At 45.0% G+C, this 16,834-nt stretch overlaps 1 protein-coding gene across 1 annotated transcript; it reads left to right on the top strand.

The window, feature by feature from the left end:
* The first annotated feature begins 65 nt into the window (after positions 1-65).
* Positions 66-16,163, top strand: LOC142290147 (uncharacterized). Its single transcript, XM_075334088.1, has 3 exons — positions 66-123; positions 12,340-12,397; positions 13,503-16,163. Exon 3 carries the CDS (start codon positions 13,504-13,506, stop codon positions 15,856-15,858), a length of 2,355 nt encoding a protein of 784 aa, XP_075190203.1. The 5' UTR covers positions 66-123; positions 12,340-12,397; position 13,503; the 3' UTR covers positions 15,859-16,163.
* Positions 16,164-16,834: the final 671 nt, after the last annotated feature.

Here is a 16,834-nt window from a genome sequence, read left to right on the forward strand (position 1 = left end):
GCGATGACGTGTCACACGGCCATTGCGAGGCGGCTAGAAGTGCGGCTCCCGTCGTGCACCGCGGCGCAGTGTGGACTGTGGAGAACTTGTGCCTTGTCGGCTGCAGACCTCACAGTTGCGGCGGTGAGTACAGCGGACAGCGCCGGGCCCCGTGGGTACTGGGACACTTCACCGTGGCCCGGATTGTGCAAAGGGGACGGGAAATTGCATTAAACGAAATTCCCTAACAGGAGCTTGTTATTCCTGCTGCTTCCTCCCTGGAGGCGGCGCACTGGTGTTCCCTTAATATCAGATACTACATAAAGGGCCATTACATACCGGTAGAATCCGTCTCTGGGCCTGCAGTGATGACGTCACATCAGTCACCTGATCACTGCAGCCAATAACTGTCCCCGCCTGTACAGGTACAGCATTCCAAGGTGTATGATTGGCTATAACAATCACATGACTAATGGATGGCACGTGACTATTACCAGACATCACTGCCTGGATCATATTCTGATTAGGGCTGATTGAATCCACCAAAATCTGGGATCGGCGGATCCCTGCCGAATTGAAAAAAAAAATCCGGATCCGCTCCGGATTCCGGTGCCCATATAAGTCTATTGGGACCAGAATCTGGAGATTAAAAACGTTTCTGGAAGAGATATGGGGGTAGGAGCGCACGCGGTGTACTCACCCGAGGCTGTGTCATGGCGGCAAACTCCTTCCGGGTCACGCTTTTCCCTTCCGGAGCCGACAATTCAATATTCATTGCTTTGCCCACCCACTGGCGCATGTAATTGGTTGCAGCTAGACGCGCCCCCACCCTGAGTGGTAGCGTGTCAGCTGACTTCAACCAATCACAGGCGGTAGGACGGCCAGTGAGGGGGGAAAGCAGCGCAAGTGTCTGCGGGTCAGTAGGGTGAGCGTGCATGTGTTTCAGAACCACATACAGGCTCCTGTCTGGGCTGTGCCGGTGATGCGGCTTTTTTTTTCTTTAAATAAAAAAAAAACGTACGGTCCCCCCTAATTTTCATCCCCACCCATGATAATGCTGGCGGGGGGCTGGTATTCTCAGCCTGCAGTCACCCGGTATTGCCGCGTTTATTAGATGTGACAATACCGATGCAATACCGGCTCTTCTCGATTGCCCTGCAGCGGTGGCAATCGGGTTAATAAGGGGTTAATAGCAGCGTACAGCTGCTACTAAGTCCTAGGTTAATGATGGCACAGGCGTCTATGAGATACCTGCATCACACTAACCTGTAAGTGAATGTAAATAAACAGACACAGAGAAAAATCCTTTATTTGGAATAAAGTACAAAACACTCCTCCTTCACCACTTTATAAACCCCAACACCCTGCAGGTCCATCGTAATCCACACGAGGTCCCACGCCGCTTCAGCTCTGCTACATAACACAGCCAGCGGCCATAGAGCACGACCACTGGCTGTGCAGACAATGACAGCCACGATAACTGCACGGCAGATACTGTCACAGGCTGGGGGGCTGTCTGCCTGCAACCAATCACAGACGAGAGGACAGCCGGTGGGCGGGGAAAACACGGAAAGCTGTGTGTATACGATGCACAGTACAGGAAGTGAATGCGCAACCTGGAAGCAGTGTGCCGGCATGACACAGAGTCTTGGTAAGTATGAAAAGCTATTTTATCTCTGTCTTTCTTTATTTTTTCAATTACTTTCCCCAGTGCCGGATCCAGATAGTGCACCCGGAAATCTTTGAAACCGTGCGGATCCGGACTTTTTTACAGTTCGGATCCGCTCAGCCCTAATTCTGATACAACAAGTGCACAAGAATATCCTGAGATCATACGCTCGCCGCAGCAACTGACCCCACTTCTATCCATACTCTATGTCAGTCCTGGCCGGAGAATGGGCACATTGTGGCAGATCTTCTATTCCAGTTAGTTGTGCAGCGCATTGAGTTCCGGCTTTCATACTATAAGGCCATGTGCACATGATGTCTTTTTCAAGTTGTCACTGAATAGAAAGATGCTTCAGTAAATGTTGGCATTATTTTCGTCAAGTCTTTTTTTTTTTTTTTTTTTTATCGTCATTCAACAACAATATCAAAAGGTTTTTTTTAAGCAAAAATGCTGCCAAAATTGTCAAAAAAAATCCCCGGGCGTCTTGTGAGCTGTCCCTTTGACTTCTGTTATTCAGTGTAGAGCGACTTCAGAGTGTAAAACGCCTGACGAATGATCCGGTCATATCTCCTTACTGGTTGGAGTCTTTGGAAACATAAAGGACGCTCTGGAGACTGAACACAGACAGCTCATCTAATTTACGTAGAAATGGGCAGCGTTCATTCTTTTGAATGTTGAGTACAGATGACCGGATCGATTTGTGGGACTCCGGCCTGGTGTCCAGGTCAGTGGTTCCCGGTGGCTGGATGGGAAGTGTGAATCTGAAACCTTCCGCTGTCCCCAGTGCAGCATTTGATTTTTCTGGGACACAATCTGTATGACATCACAGCCAGATGATATCACTCCAGCCCTGACTACTCAAAACTGCAATGGGACACTGGAAAGTATGAGATTCGCGCCTCCTGTCCAGCCGCTGGGAACCACTGACCTGGACACTGTGAGGTATGAGATTCACGCCACCCCTGTAGCCGCCGTAAACCACTGACCTGGACACTGTGAGCTATGAGATTCGTGCCTCCCATGCAGCCGCCAGGAACCACTGACTTGCACCGGAGTCCCACAAATCGATCCCCTTATCTCTAGATAAATGGACTCTATCGGCACAGAATGACTGTTCAATTCAAGTACAAGCGCTCTGTGCATCATGGTGGGGCTAATCATTTAGGCTATGTTCACACTAGAAAAATGATTTTTCTTAAGAAATTTCTTGAGAGTGAAGGATTAGCGCACCTGCGTTAAAAACGCACCAATAACGCAGGTGCGTTTTTGGTGCGTTTTTCATGCGTTTTTGGTGTGTTTTCTTTCATGTTGGTCCCTGCATTTTTTTAATGCCTTTACAGCAATAAAGCACATTGAAAATAAAAAAAAAATAGATAATACAGAGATAGATATATGATAGATAGAGGGATAGATAGATAGATAGATATAGATATTTAGGGGAATAGATAGAGTATAGAGGGATAGATATAGATAATAGATAGAGGGATATAGATAGATAATAGATAGATAGATAATAGATAGATATTTAGGGGTATAGATAGATAGATAAGATAGAGGGATAGATAGATGATAGATCGACAGAAGGATAGCTAATATAGAAAGATAGACAGATAATATAGAAAGATAGATAATAGATAGATATAGATAGATAATAGATAGATATTTAGGGGGATAGATAGATAGATAATATAGATAGATAGGATAATAGAGGGATAGATAATATAGATAGATACATAGATAGGATAATAGATGGATAGATAGAGGGATAGATAGATAGAGGGATAGATAGATAGATAGATAATATAGATAGATAGAGGGATAGATAGAGGGATAGATAGATAGAGGGATAGATAGATAGAGGGATAGATAGATAGAGGGATAGATAGATAGAGGGATAGATAGATAGAGGGATAGATAGATAGAGGGATAGATAGATAGAGGGATAGATAGATAGAGGGATAGATAGATAGAGGGATAGAGGGATAGATAGATAGAGGGATAGATAGATAGAGGGATAGATAGATAGAGGGATAGATAGATAGAGGGATAGATAGATAGAGGGATAGATAGATAGAGGGAAATATAGATAGAGGGATAGATAGAGGGATAGATATTCCAGCTTTATTTATCATGTTTCCCCCCACACACTGCACTTCTCATGGCCGGTAATGTGTTCACATCAGCGGCCGTGAGAAATGTCCTGTAGTTCCCCGCAGCCTCGCTCAGGAGCCGGATTCAGCACTTGCTCACTGACCTGTGGAGAACTGTCACACGCGGCTGGAGCAGGGCTGGAAGCGCCGGGGGACATCGCTGTGGATTACGTCGGAGCTGTGTCTGGGAGGGGTTAATACAGTGGAGAAATAGGGGCTTTGTCTTTTATTCAAAATAAAGGATTTTTTGGTGTGTGTGTTTCTTTACTTTCACTTTCAGATTAGTGACGGCATGTCATAGACGCTGCCATCACTAATCTTGGACTTAGCGGCAGCTATTAGTTGCCGTTAACTCCATATTACCTGGATTGCCCCCCGCATCACGGCATCTGGAAGAGCCGGTAACACGCCGGGATTGTCGCATAATGGATGCGACAGTCCCGGGGCAGCTGCGGCTGATATTCTCAGCTGCGGGAGGGGGAGGGGGCATTAACCCTGTCCCTCGCTCTCCCCAGCCTGAGAATACCGGGCCGCCGCTGTGTCCTTACCCGGCTGGACGGTAAAAATACGGCGGAGCCCACGCTTTGTTTTTTTCTCTTCTCCTTCCTCTTCCTGTCCTAGTGACATCACTTCCCTGCAAAACGCAGTGCAGGGAAGTACACAATGTCCCGAAAACGCAAAATAACGCAGGAATAACGCACATCACTTGCTACCTTCGTTATTCCTGCGCTATTTCATGATTACATTACAGTCAATGGAGTGAAATAACGCAGTTAGCTGCAGAAAAGAAGTGACATGCTCATTCTTTTTCTTAAGAAAATCTACTGAAAGAATTTTCTTAGGAAAAAAACGCAGTGTGCGCACAGTTAATTTTTTTTCCCCATAGGTTTTGCTGGGGAATGTCTGCAGAAAGATTACAAGAATTTCTCAAGAAATTTCTGCAGCAAAAACGGACCAAAAACGCAGGTAAAAAACGCAGTGTGTGAACATAGCCTTAAAGTGAACTTTTCAGGCCCCATGTGCCCTACAACCCAGCAGCATTCACGTCTATGCCAAAATTCCCAGCCTAACCAGCACTGAATGATGCTATTTACTAAAATCAATGTTTGATAAAAAAACATTTATAAACCTCGCTGTTTTTGTGCTATTTAGCGCCTTGCTAGTCACAGGGTCGTTGTTTCCCCAGACTAGTCGGCCCTCTTTACTTGTTATCACGCTCCTGTGGGCATGATAACCTGATTTCCACAAGCCGGCATTATCACAGCTCCTGGAAATTTTGCACATGTGCGTGGTGCATTTTGGCAGCTTTTTTTTTTTCTTCTTAGTGAACTATGGGGACCCAAAAAAAAATCATAATTATGATGGTTATTTTTTTTTTCTTTTTGGATTAACTAATTTTATATCTTGATAGATATTATGGATGCATTTTTTTGTATTTTTTTTTATTTTCACGGGATGAAGGAGAGCGATTCACATTTTTTTTTATTCTTCTTAGAAGACTAGTTGGATCACATGGTATGTTGAAATAGCTGCCACGATAAACCATCAGCCCCCAATGATGGTGTCATAACAGAGACTGAAGCCCACGTGCATCAGCAATTGCACAATTTAATGCTGTCAGCGATTCACAGTAGCTGTTCTATAATTATGTTATAATTATTATTATAATTATAATATATGTTTTATACCAGAAATCGGAGCTAGCTCCAGTTACTTCTACTTCAGGAGAAGCCCACTGTGTAACACAGCTGACATCTGCCGAGTATGGTGTGGACACTGCTGCTGAACCCACTCCAGAAAATGACCTCTGATGCACTATTATGTCACACGTCGGAAAGTCATTAAAGTGACCATCAACTTGTCTTGCGCGAATGCTGTGGCTCTCAGCACAATGTACAGCTAGTCACTTGGGGACGAGATGAAAGGTTCAGTCTTAGGCTATGTGCCGACGGGCACTCGTACGGTACCTGCCGATATATTCGCAGGTACGGCCGCATGTTTCCCGCAGCTGCCCGCCGGCATCCGTAGCTATTTTTAGCTGCGAGTTTCCAGCGGAATAGCTGCGGGAAACATGCGGACATTCACGCGATTTACCTGCGGACGTCCCAGCCTCTATCTCCATAGCGGAGGGCCGGGATCTCCGCAAGTAAATCCGCATGAATAATTGACATGCAGTTAGGTGCGGCTGTGGGATCTCCGCAGGAGATTCCGCAGCCGCACTTTCCGCAGCGTGGACACAGACACTCCCCATGTCCCATAGGGTAACATGGGGAGTGCCTGTACATGCTAGAACCTGCAGATTTTTCTGGATTTTCCAGATAAATCCGCAGGTTTTCAGCGGCAAACTCCGCAGCAAAAAGCTCCAGTGGGCACATGGCCTTTAGGCCCCTTTCACACGTCAGTGATTCTGGTACGTTTGTGCTTTTTTTTTTTTTTATACGTACCAGAATCACTGACATACGCAGACCCATTATAATCAATGGGTCTGCTCACAGATCAGTGATTTTTCACTGACCGTGTCTCCGTGCAGCGTACACCCGTGGCCGTGATTCTGCATGGAGACAAGTATAAAATAGCAATTCTGAGACCAGAAAGATAGTGCCCAATAGTCCAGTTAAGCAGAGATCATAGCAAGGACTAAAACTTAACTTTTAATTTAATTAATAAAATCGATATTTAGTTCACAAAAGTGTAATTAGTGCAGTAAAACAAATGTGCCAATTGGCTATAAATTAGAAGGATCTCACCCAGATCTTTTCCAAGGGTAAGGAGACACACCGATCCGTAGTTGGTCATAGGCTGGAAGAACCAGGGTAGAGCATTGGGAGATGGTATAAAAACCCCTGTCATGCCCCTGTAAATGTACTTCCGCCCTGACAAGGGCAGCACCCAAGTAAGTTGTCTGCCCCGCAACCATACAAAAATAACGTCCTTCCGACGCGTTTCCCTCTGAATAGCCAGAGTTTCTCAAGGGAGACAAAAAAGAAAATGATCAACCTGCAATGGCAGGGATCACAGATCTGATCCACCAGTAATGGCAGGGATCAGGAAAGTAACCTATGTGTCTAGGTAAATGGTGGTGCATGGACACTGATCCCTCATTCCAATTAATACCCCTCTACCAATCCAATTTACCTTCAGCTGTGCAGTAAAAATTCACATGCACGATCCTCCATTAGCACTCACTGTAACAGTGTCTGAGGTCACTTCCGATCACGTGACTCATAGACTTCCGCGTTCCACATTGGAACACATAGGATTTCATTGGATAGGAGAGAACAGCAGGTACTGCATATGTGAGGTCATATCCGGTTCAGCGGACCTCCCAGTTCCATGTCTCAAAAGACTCCCCATCCAATTGTATTGTACCGGAGGCGTGCCACCGCAGGTCAGGTGACACGCCCTGTTCAGGCCCGATAAGCACCACCCATACAGCGTGCAGCAACAAAGAATATACATAGACGCCACACATCAGGGCATGCAGATTAGCTACCGATTTAAGTAAAGGCAAAACGCTGTATATTAAATGATCTTGCAATATGCACCACATGCCGCAAAGTAAATAAAAGAGGCTGCCGAGGCAATGAGGAAACAGAGCACCAAAGCAGGGATATTTAACCCCGTTGAGGCTCATAGAGAAGCTGAAAGTGAATGGCATAGCATAAAAAGGGGGGGTCCAACATCATATATTAGATAGCAATTAATTGGATGCACTACTAGATGATGTAGAAAGGGTACCAATCTATAATTGAGGAGAATACAGTGACAACCAGATTCACTGCACAAGATAGAATATACAAATAGGGGTAGAGGGGAAAGAAAAATGTCATTCCCATGTTAGAACACACTGGACCAAGGTTCACAAAGAAGGGTCCAGTAGTATTCCCCCTTTCTTTTGGGCCTAGATATAGCTTATAATAAAGTGAGGGCCCACCAAGGGCTTAAAAGTAAGTGTGGTCAATGAAAACGATTAGCGCTCAAAAAGGACACGACGACTAGCGACTGCAGAAGGCTAAGACTAGATGAAACATCCATAATTAATTTGGTCATTAAGGCCATCTGGATGACAGGTCCTCAGACGAAAAATCATCCTTGCCTCTTTTTGTAATAAAATGCGATCAAGATTCCCACCTCTAGGGGATAGTTTGGCTTTCAAAATGCCCATGAAAAAAATGGCCTCTCTGTTCTGACTATGACGTAGGTTCATGTGCCGCGCAATGGGGGTATCACGATCGTTTCTGATATCCCCCATGTGCTCGCCTATCCGTCTGCGAAACTCACGTATCGTTTTGCCAACATATTGTATACCACAATGACATGTAGCCAAATATACCACACCTTTTGGTTTTACAATTAATAAAATCCCTGATGTCAAGGGATTCACCCGTAGATGTACTGGTGTAATTCTTCCCTGTCTTGATATTCTTACAGGCAACACACGAACTGCACCTGAAGCAGCCATGTGGTTTATTTGGAATCCAAGTAGTTCCCTCAACGGGTGGCACAAAGTGACTGTGGGAAAGTCTATCACCCAATGAGCGATTTTTACGGAAGGTGATACTTGGCTGTGGTTTAATATAATCGGCAATGTCACTATCCATGCCAAGGATCCCCCAGTGTTGTTCCAAGACATGTCTGATGGCAGGGGCACCTTTAGTATAGGTTGTGATAAGCCTTACTAAACCTCCCTCATCACTGCGTTTTGATTGTGGGGTCAAACGTTTTGTCCGGTCCTGATCCAAAGAGTACCTGAAAGCCTGTTTAAGGACACGATCTGGATAACCTTTGTCCAAAAAGCGGGACCTCAGGTCAGTGGCATTTGCCACAAATTCACCCCGATCAGAGCAATTCCTTCTCAGGCGAAGGTATTGTCCCTTAGGGATACCCCGCCTGAGGGGTAGAGGGTGATGACTCTCCCACCTGAGGAGTGAATTCGTGGCAGTCGGTTTCCCATAGAACGTCGTCCTGAGTTTACCTTCAAGATCGATTGTCACCATCAGATCCAAAAAAGGTAAACTAACAGGATGGATGACGTGGGTGAAGGACAGTCCCAAAGAGTTCATGTTCAGCTTGTCCACGAACTTAATGAACATATCACGGGGACCCTTCCATAAGAGGAACACGTCATCAATGAACCGTACCCAGTGAATGGTGTCATGGGTTCTTGAAAAACAATGGTGTCCTCCCACCAGCCCAGGAATAAATTAGCGTAACAGGGAGCACAGGGGCTCCCCATTGCCGTACCCCTGAGCTGGTGGTAGGTCGAGCCATCAAACAGGAAGTAGTTATTGTGTAAAACGAATTTCAACAGAGAAAGGACCAGTTCATTGTGAGCATCAAACTGTTTACCCCTAGCAGCAAGGAAGAACTGAACAGCCTCAATTCCCAGGTCATGTGGGATGGGGGAATAAAGTGTTTCCACGTCGATGCTAGCCAGAAATGTATTGGGCCCCACCACAACATCTTCAATCCTACTGATGAAATCCAAACTGTCACGAATATAAGATGGTAGGGAAATGACAAACGGGTTTAGGATCTTGTCCAAATAGATTCCAACATTTTGCGTGACATTACCCACCCCAGAGACAATAGGTCTCCCCCTGAGAGGGTTTACCCCCTTATGAACTTTGGGGAGAATGTAAAACGTAGACATCAGTGGAAAATCGGGCAACATGAATGTTAGTTCTTCCTTGCTAACCAAGCCATCAATCTCAGCATTATTGAGCATATCCCTCAGCGTATTCTTAGCAGTAACAATAGGATTACCTGAGATCTTACGATACGTGTTAGTATCCTTTACTTTGCGGCATGTGGTGCATATTGCAAGATCATTTAATACACAGCGTTTTGCCTTTACTTAAATCGGTAGCTAATCTGCATGCCCTGATGTGTGGCGTCTATGTATATTCTTTGTTGCTGCACGCTGTATGGGTGGTGCTTATCGGGCCTGAACAGGGCGTGTCACCTGACCTGCGGTGGCACGCCTCCGGTACAATACAATTGGATGGGGAGTCTTTTGAAACATGGAACTGGGAGGTCCGCTGAACCGGATATGACCTCACATATGCAGTACCTGCTGTTCTCTCCTATCCAATGAAATCCTATGTGTTCCAAAGTGGAACGCGGAAGTCTATGAGTCACGTGATCGGAAGTGACCTCAGACGCTGTTACAGTGAGTGCTAATGGAGGATCGTGCATGTGAATTTTTACTGCACAGCTGAAGGTAAATTGGATTGGTAGAGGGGTATTAATTGGAATGAGGGATCAGTGTCCATGCACCACCGTTTACCTGGACACATAGGTTACTTTCCTGATCCCTGCCATTACTGGTGGATCAGATCTGTGATCCCTGCCATTGCAGGTTGATCATTTTCTTTTTTGTCTCCCTTGAGAAACTCTGGCTATTCAGAGGGAAACGCGTCGGGAGGGCGTTATTTTTGTATGGTTGCGGGGCAGACAACTTACTTGGGTACTGCCCTTGTCAGGGCGGAAGTACATTTACAGGGGCATGACAGGGGTTTTTATACCATCTCCCAACGCTCTACCCTAGTTCTTCCAGCCTATGACCAACTACGGATCGGTGTGTCTCCTTACCCTTGGAAAAGATCTGGGTGAGATCCTTCTAATTTGTAGCCAATTGGCACATTTGTTTTACTGCACTAATTACACTTTTGTGAACTAAATATCGATTTTATTAATTAAATTAAAAGTTAAGTTTTAGTCCTTGCTATGATCTCTGCATGGAGACAAGTCAGTTTTTTTCCGGCATCACTGATGACCCACGGACCACACTATGGTGTGATCCATGTGTAATCAGTGAAACATTTGCCAGAAAATCACGGACATATTAAATATTAAATATTTTTAACTTACCTTGCCTGCGATTCGCTCTGCAACCTCTGCTCTCGGCAGCTCCTGCCTGGCTCATGAATATTCATGAGAGCAGGAACAGCCGACCCGGAAGTAGCTGCAGAGAGCGGTGGGCGGACACTGCAGAGCTGGAGACTTCAGCACCATGGACAGCAGGAACGAAGGCAGGTGAATAATGTCCATATGCAATCACGAATCACGGACTGCACATGGACAACCCACGTGTGCCGTGAATCACGGAACACGGAGGGACAGGTGCGTGTTTTACACGTCAGTGAAGAACGTTAGTGTTTTTCACTGATGTGTGAAACGGGCCTAAGGCTGCTTTCACACATCCGGCTTTAGCCGTCATGCACAATCCGGCAAAATGCGGATAAAACTGATCTGGCGCCGGATCCGTTTATTTCCCGTTGACTTGTATTAGCGCCGGATTGTCTTGCGTTGCATGCGGTGTCCGTCGTATCCGGCAAAATTTCTTTGTCCGGTTGCCGGAAAGGATGCAGCATGGAACGTTTTTTGTCTCCGGCAAAAAAACGGACCACGCTGGATCTGGTGTCGTCTGGCATGTTGTATAATGGAAGCCTATGGACGCCGGATCCGTCATCATCCAGCATATAACGGAATCCAACAACTGATACTTTTTTTTTAACTGAGCATGCTCCGTATCACAACGGATCCGTCAAAAAACGGAGGGAACGCATGGAAAAAACTGATGCGACGGATCCGGTTTTTCGCCAGATCCGTCGCATCAGTTTTTTCGCCAGATCGTGCCTGATGGCAAAAAACAAATGTGTGAAAGCAGCCTTAAAGAGAACTTGTCAGCAGTATAATGTGTGTTCAGGGCCATTCTGGGACTGATATACTGATTAAACAGATACCTGCAGTGAAGGAATCCAATTTGTGGTTATTGAATAATCTTCCTCTAACTTTTTTGTATGTTATGACGTCTTCTGTGCATTGGGTCAGGACTTTGGGTTAGGGTATTCTGCTCTCCCACCCCTCCATCTGCCTCCTCTGTTTCTTTTACAGGTCACTGATTATCCTTTTTTAAATTCCACAACATCGCCATCATTGCGGTGGGTGGCGCATGCGCAGTGTGATTCTGTGGCCGGTCTGTAGGTCTTCAATAAAATGGTGCTGAAGGTGGCACATGCTCAGATTGAGTTTTCTGCTAAATTACCCCGTCATAAAGCCAAAATATTAATCTGCGCATGCTCCGCCAACAGCACGATTTTATTGTAGATAGTGCGCTGTATGATTCTGCCTTCAATAAAATAGCGCCGGAGGCAGAGAAGCAGGGGACCCTAACCCCAAGTCTCAGCTCGATGCACAGATGATGTCATTAGATGAAAAATTTGGAGCATGATTATTCAGCAACTACAGATCGTATTCCTGCACTGCAGGTATCAGTTTAATCCACATCACAGCACCATTATGGCCACGGCTGTACTTTATAAGGCTAAGTCCTGCTGACAGGCTCTCTTTAATAAAACAAATTTCCCAAACAGACAACTGTTGTATTTCTAATAATGTGAAGATTCAGAATAATTTATTCGTCATGTATAGCGGGTGATTTACCTGCATAAGTTCATTTAATGTGAACAGAGACTCTCGTGTTGTGGGTAAATGATAAAATGGATGACCGTCATTCCTCTTTTTTTTCCTTTTCAGGGTGTGCACAGTTTCCATTGAATCAAAGCGATAAAAACCCTTCTCTTTGTGTAAAAAGGTAGGTTTGTGTGCAACTGTATTGTTTTCCTTTTATATTTCTTTGTGACTTTTTTCCGTTCACCGCAAATTACAGTGGAACCTCGGATTACGAGTAACCTGGTGTGCGAGTATTTCGCTATACGAGCAAAGCTTGCTGTAAATTTGTAACTCTGTTTACGAGCAATGCTTTGCTGTACGAGCAAATACCGCACACACGTCTGGTTCCATACTTTCACCGCGCTCTGACCCGCTCTTGCAGTCCAAACAAACACATTATTGTGCAGAGAAAAGCCTTGTCTGATGCTACAGATTGAGGCCGGGGCCACACGAGGCACTAGTGCGATGCTCGCATGACACTCGGCTCGCGCTGGCAGCACAGCAGGAGCCGAGTGTCATGCTATTATCCCTGCGACTGCGGTCCAACCGTGCGAGCGGACCTCAGCTGCGGGGGGCGGGCCGGTTCTCAGGAAGGGAGGGAGGGAGGGATTTATCGCCCTCTTTCCTCCGTAGCCGGCTATTGCGATTCTAGCTCTGCACGCGCGGTACAGCGGAGTACTGCGAGTGCAGTGCGATTTTTTTTTTTTTTTTTTTTTTTTTTTTTCTTCCTCGCCCCATTCACTTGAATGGGTGCGAGAGAAATGAGTTTCGCATTACAATCGCAGCATGCTGCGATTGTTTTCTCGGTCCAATTAGGGCTGAGAAAATAATCGCTCATGTGCGCTGACACACAGGCTAGAATTGGTCCGAGTGGAATGCGATGTTTTATCGCACTCCACTCGCACCGATTTTCTCGCAGTGTGGCTTAGGCCTGAATGTAGCATTATGTGACTATTCACATGGGAGCCAATTTTACAGAACTGCTGTCCTTTATAAACGGGGGAATTCTGTGTATGACGTCTCAAAGACCCATGACTATTGGTCATTTTTTCACCCTTCCTGTGTCTTGTGCGGGATTTTATTTTTTGGTTACCTACGTGTTACTTGTTGTCAGAGCTGAAAATGTTACATGCATTTTCCAGCTTGGCATTTTTAATATCCGGTTTAGCTACCTCTACCAGAGCACATAGACCTATTTAGTAACATTTACAATTAAAACATTTTTCTTTACCTTTTTTTGCCCATAGGATGCCATCCTGCATGGTGAAGGGATGTCTTTCTGGTGGGCGACATCATGAAGCAGGGGTTAGCCTACATGTGTTTCCCAGGAGCAAAGAGATGATCAAGCGTTGGCTGGAGCAAACCAAACAGAATTTTGGTGATCTAGATGCGTTTGCCGAGAAAGTACTTGAAGGGAAAATATCAGACAAATATCGAATGTGCTCAAAACATTTCTCTCCGGGTTGCTATAGCGTAGCTGAAGGCTGGCGAAAAGCTTTAAGAAAAGATGCCATCCCCACCATCTTTGATATCATCCCATCCCCGGCACTCACTGAGTTACAGAAGCGACCAATCAAGAGACAAAGACTGGAAGACACAGTTACTCCAATGTTGATGACTGTTTATGAAAATCCTGGTCCTTCTTCTGGATTTTGTTATCATTGTGGGCAAACGATCCTTACAACTACCACAATGAGATCTATTGGTGTGTTAACTGATTTCTACATAGGAAGGAAGGATTGCTATACCCAGACAGACCCCAAAATACGCTGCAGAAATGTATCTACAGAAACAAAGTTTAAAAAGTATCACAAGAAAGTACAATGTAGGCTACAAGTGAAACCCCCGTATGTTGATTCTTCACCGAGTCCTCTTGAAAACTCTGTAGATGAAGAATCTCCTGTGTTACAATATGTTGTCCCATCTGACGATTTTCAAACCCAAATCTCAGATGCCAAAAGTCAACAAACGAATGACCGCAAACCTGAACACATAGATGTGGGAGTTTCTCCCTCCCCAAATGTCTTCCAGTTTAAATCTGAAACCCCATTATCGATGGATATTGATTCTATTCGTTTTCGTCAAAAACATGAAATTGACTCCACCTTCCATCCCTCAAAAGACTCTTCTGAAGAAATGCATAACAGTGATGCAGATTTGCGTGATGGGAGTCTTGCATCTGACAGTCCGAGCCGCTGCGATCCCGTAAAGGAACGTAAATTCATGGTATTTGAAAGCTGTCTTGATGCCCTGATCTACAAAGTACCTTGTCAGTATCAAGGGCGGTGTTTGAAACCAATAAGCAAAATTGAGAAAAAAAATATTGGGTCTTTTATAAGCGTGTATGTAACGTGTGTAGACAAACACTGCTATTGTCTTTGGGAAAGCCAACCCATAATTGGGCAGATGCCAGTAGGAAATCTCCTTCTGTCTTCTGCAGTATTGTGCAGTGGGTCATCTTTTATGAAGACACAGCACTTATTCAGTTTGTTGGGACTTTTAAACATCAGTAAAGTCGCATACCTTAAGAACCAGGTACAATATGTGTTTCCTTCCATAAATCAACAGTGGGAAGAAGAGCAGAGAAGAAACTTCAAAATGCTGGCCACAAATCCTGTGTGTTTGGCTGGTGACAGCAAATGTTATCTCCCTGGTGATGGCACTAAATACTGCGTCTACACCATGATGGATGCACAATCTAAAAAGATGATTGGCTTTCATATTGAACAAGTAAAGACTGCAATGCCATCTTACGCTTTGGAAAAACTAGCTTGCAAAAAGGTTCTCCGGAACCTGCTCAATCAAAAACTGCAAGTGAAGATGGTATGCACAGCCCGTCGTGTAGGCATCAGGAACATGATAAAACGGGAATTTTCAACTATTATTCATCAAATTGACGCTTGGCATTTGGCCAAGTCAGTGGGTACCAAAATAGCACAAGCAAGTCGGAAAAAGGATTGTTCAGCGTTGGTATCGTGGGTGAACCCCATCAAGTCACACCTTTGGTGGTGCGCCAGAACCTGCGATGAGAAACCAGAAGCCCTAGTGCAGAAATGGAATTCCCTATTGCATCACGTAGTGAACACACATTCATGGCGCACAAGGAATGGATGTGAGCATTGCCGGCATGATCACATCCCACAGGATGTCTGTCGGCGGAGAAAATGGCTCTGTAAGAGCAGCACAGCGCACAACGCCCTTAAGACAATAGTTCTCAATCAAAAGCTTCAGCGAGACCTCAGACGTGTGTCTCATTTCTGCAATAGTGCTGAACTTGAGATTTATCATGGGGCTACTTCAAAATACCGACCCAAAAGAGAACCTTTTCTTGAAGACTTTGTGGCAAGAACCCAGTTAGCAATATTGGATCACAACAACAATGTTGACCATATACAGGCAATGGCGAGACGTGCGACAGACACACGTGATCCTGTGTTTACTCCAGGCTTTCATAATGTAGCCAATACTGCGCGCAAACACTGGTTTCAGAGAGCTCTGTATGAGGCGAGCAACCATGAATTTCTATTTTCGATTATGAGAGACGTCCTAGAGTTTACAAGTGGAAGTCGGCACAAAGTCATCCCAGTAATGGTCAGAACTTAGCTCCATTGCAATTGTGGAAAAAAGCCATTCAAATCTGACTGAGACATTTTCAAGCAGGCTTTATATGCAACATATAGCTTTGTATGTTTCCATAAACCTTTTAAAATGTTCCTCTATGTAATATGCACTTTTTTATTTCAAGTTTTTATATCATGAAGTAACAACTATTTTGTTTTATTTTTTATACACCTGTTGGATTTATTTTTAAGATATAACTTGAATCTATTACAGAAGGTTAAAGAGGACATTTCCCCAAATATTTAATGGACTTGGACACATGATGCATTAGTGGTTGCTGCGTGGAATAAATCATGTATTTTTATTTTTTTCAAATTTCGCCTTTCTGTTGCAGTCATATTAGGATTTAAAGTATTAAGCACCAAATGAGTTGGCTTTTGTTTAAAGGCGGTGTCCAGATTTGTCAGGAAGGTCTGAGGTCACTCACTCTGTGACTGCAGTCTTGTGAATCTTCAAAGTGTGCCCAATTCTCCAATGCTGGCAGCCAGACCAAGTGATCATGTGAACGGAACTATTATATTTGCATACTTCCAGCAACATTACAATTAAACGTGTAAGGCCATGCATGTGTAGTTTTATAGTTCCAAGGTATATGCATATTGCATATGTAACGCCCCAGCAGCAGTCAAACCGCTCGGATCCGGACATCGCTACTCGTGGCTCGAGGGTCTCCGGACCCGGGGGTTAAGGAACACACCCGAATAAGGAAGGGGGTATTTACAGGGGAGATATAGTTTGTGACACCACCCGTGGTGTACAGTAATTGGGAGTACCCGGGGTGATAGCGTGGGGCAACAAGATGACGTTACCCTCCACGGGTAGGGGAAGGCCCTGGGACTCCGGATGGTGGTATGGGGTGCAAGGGGAGCGCAGGCTCGCTGGTTGCAGGGGGTTAATCAGGTACTCACTCAACAACAAAGCAAATGCTGACAACAGGGTATATCCAAGTCTCTGACTG

This window comes from Anomaloglossus baeobatrachus, chromosome 1, assembly GCF_048569485.1.
Source record: "Anomaloglossus baeobatrachus isolate aAnoBae1 chromosome 1, aAnoBae1.hap1, whole genome shotgun sequence".
Lineage (NCBI taxonomy): Eukaryota > Metazoa > Chordata > Amphibia > Anura > Aromobatidae > Anomaloglossus > Anomaloglossus baeobatrachus.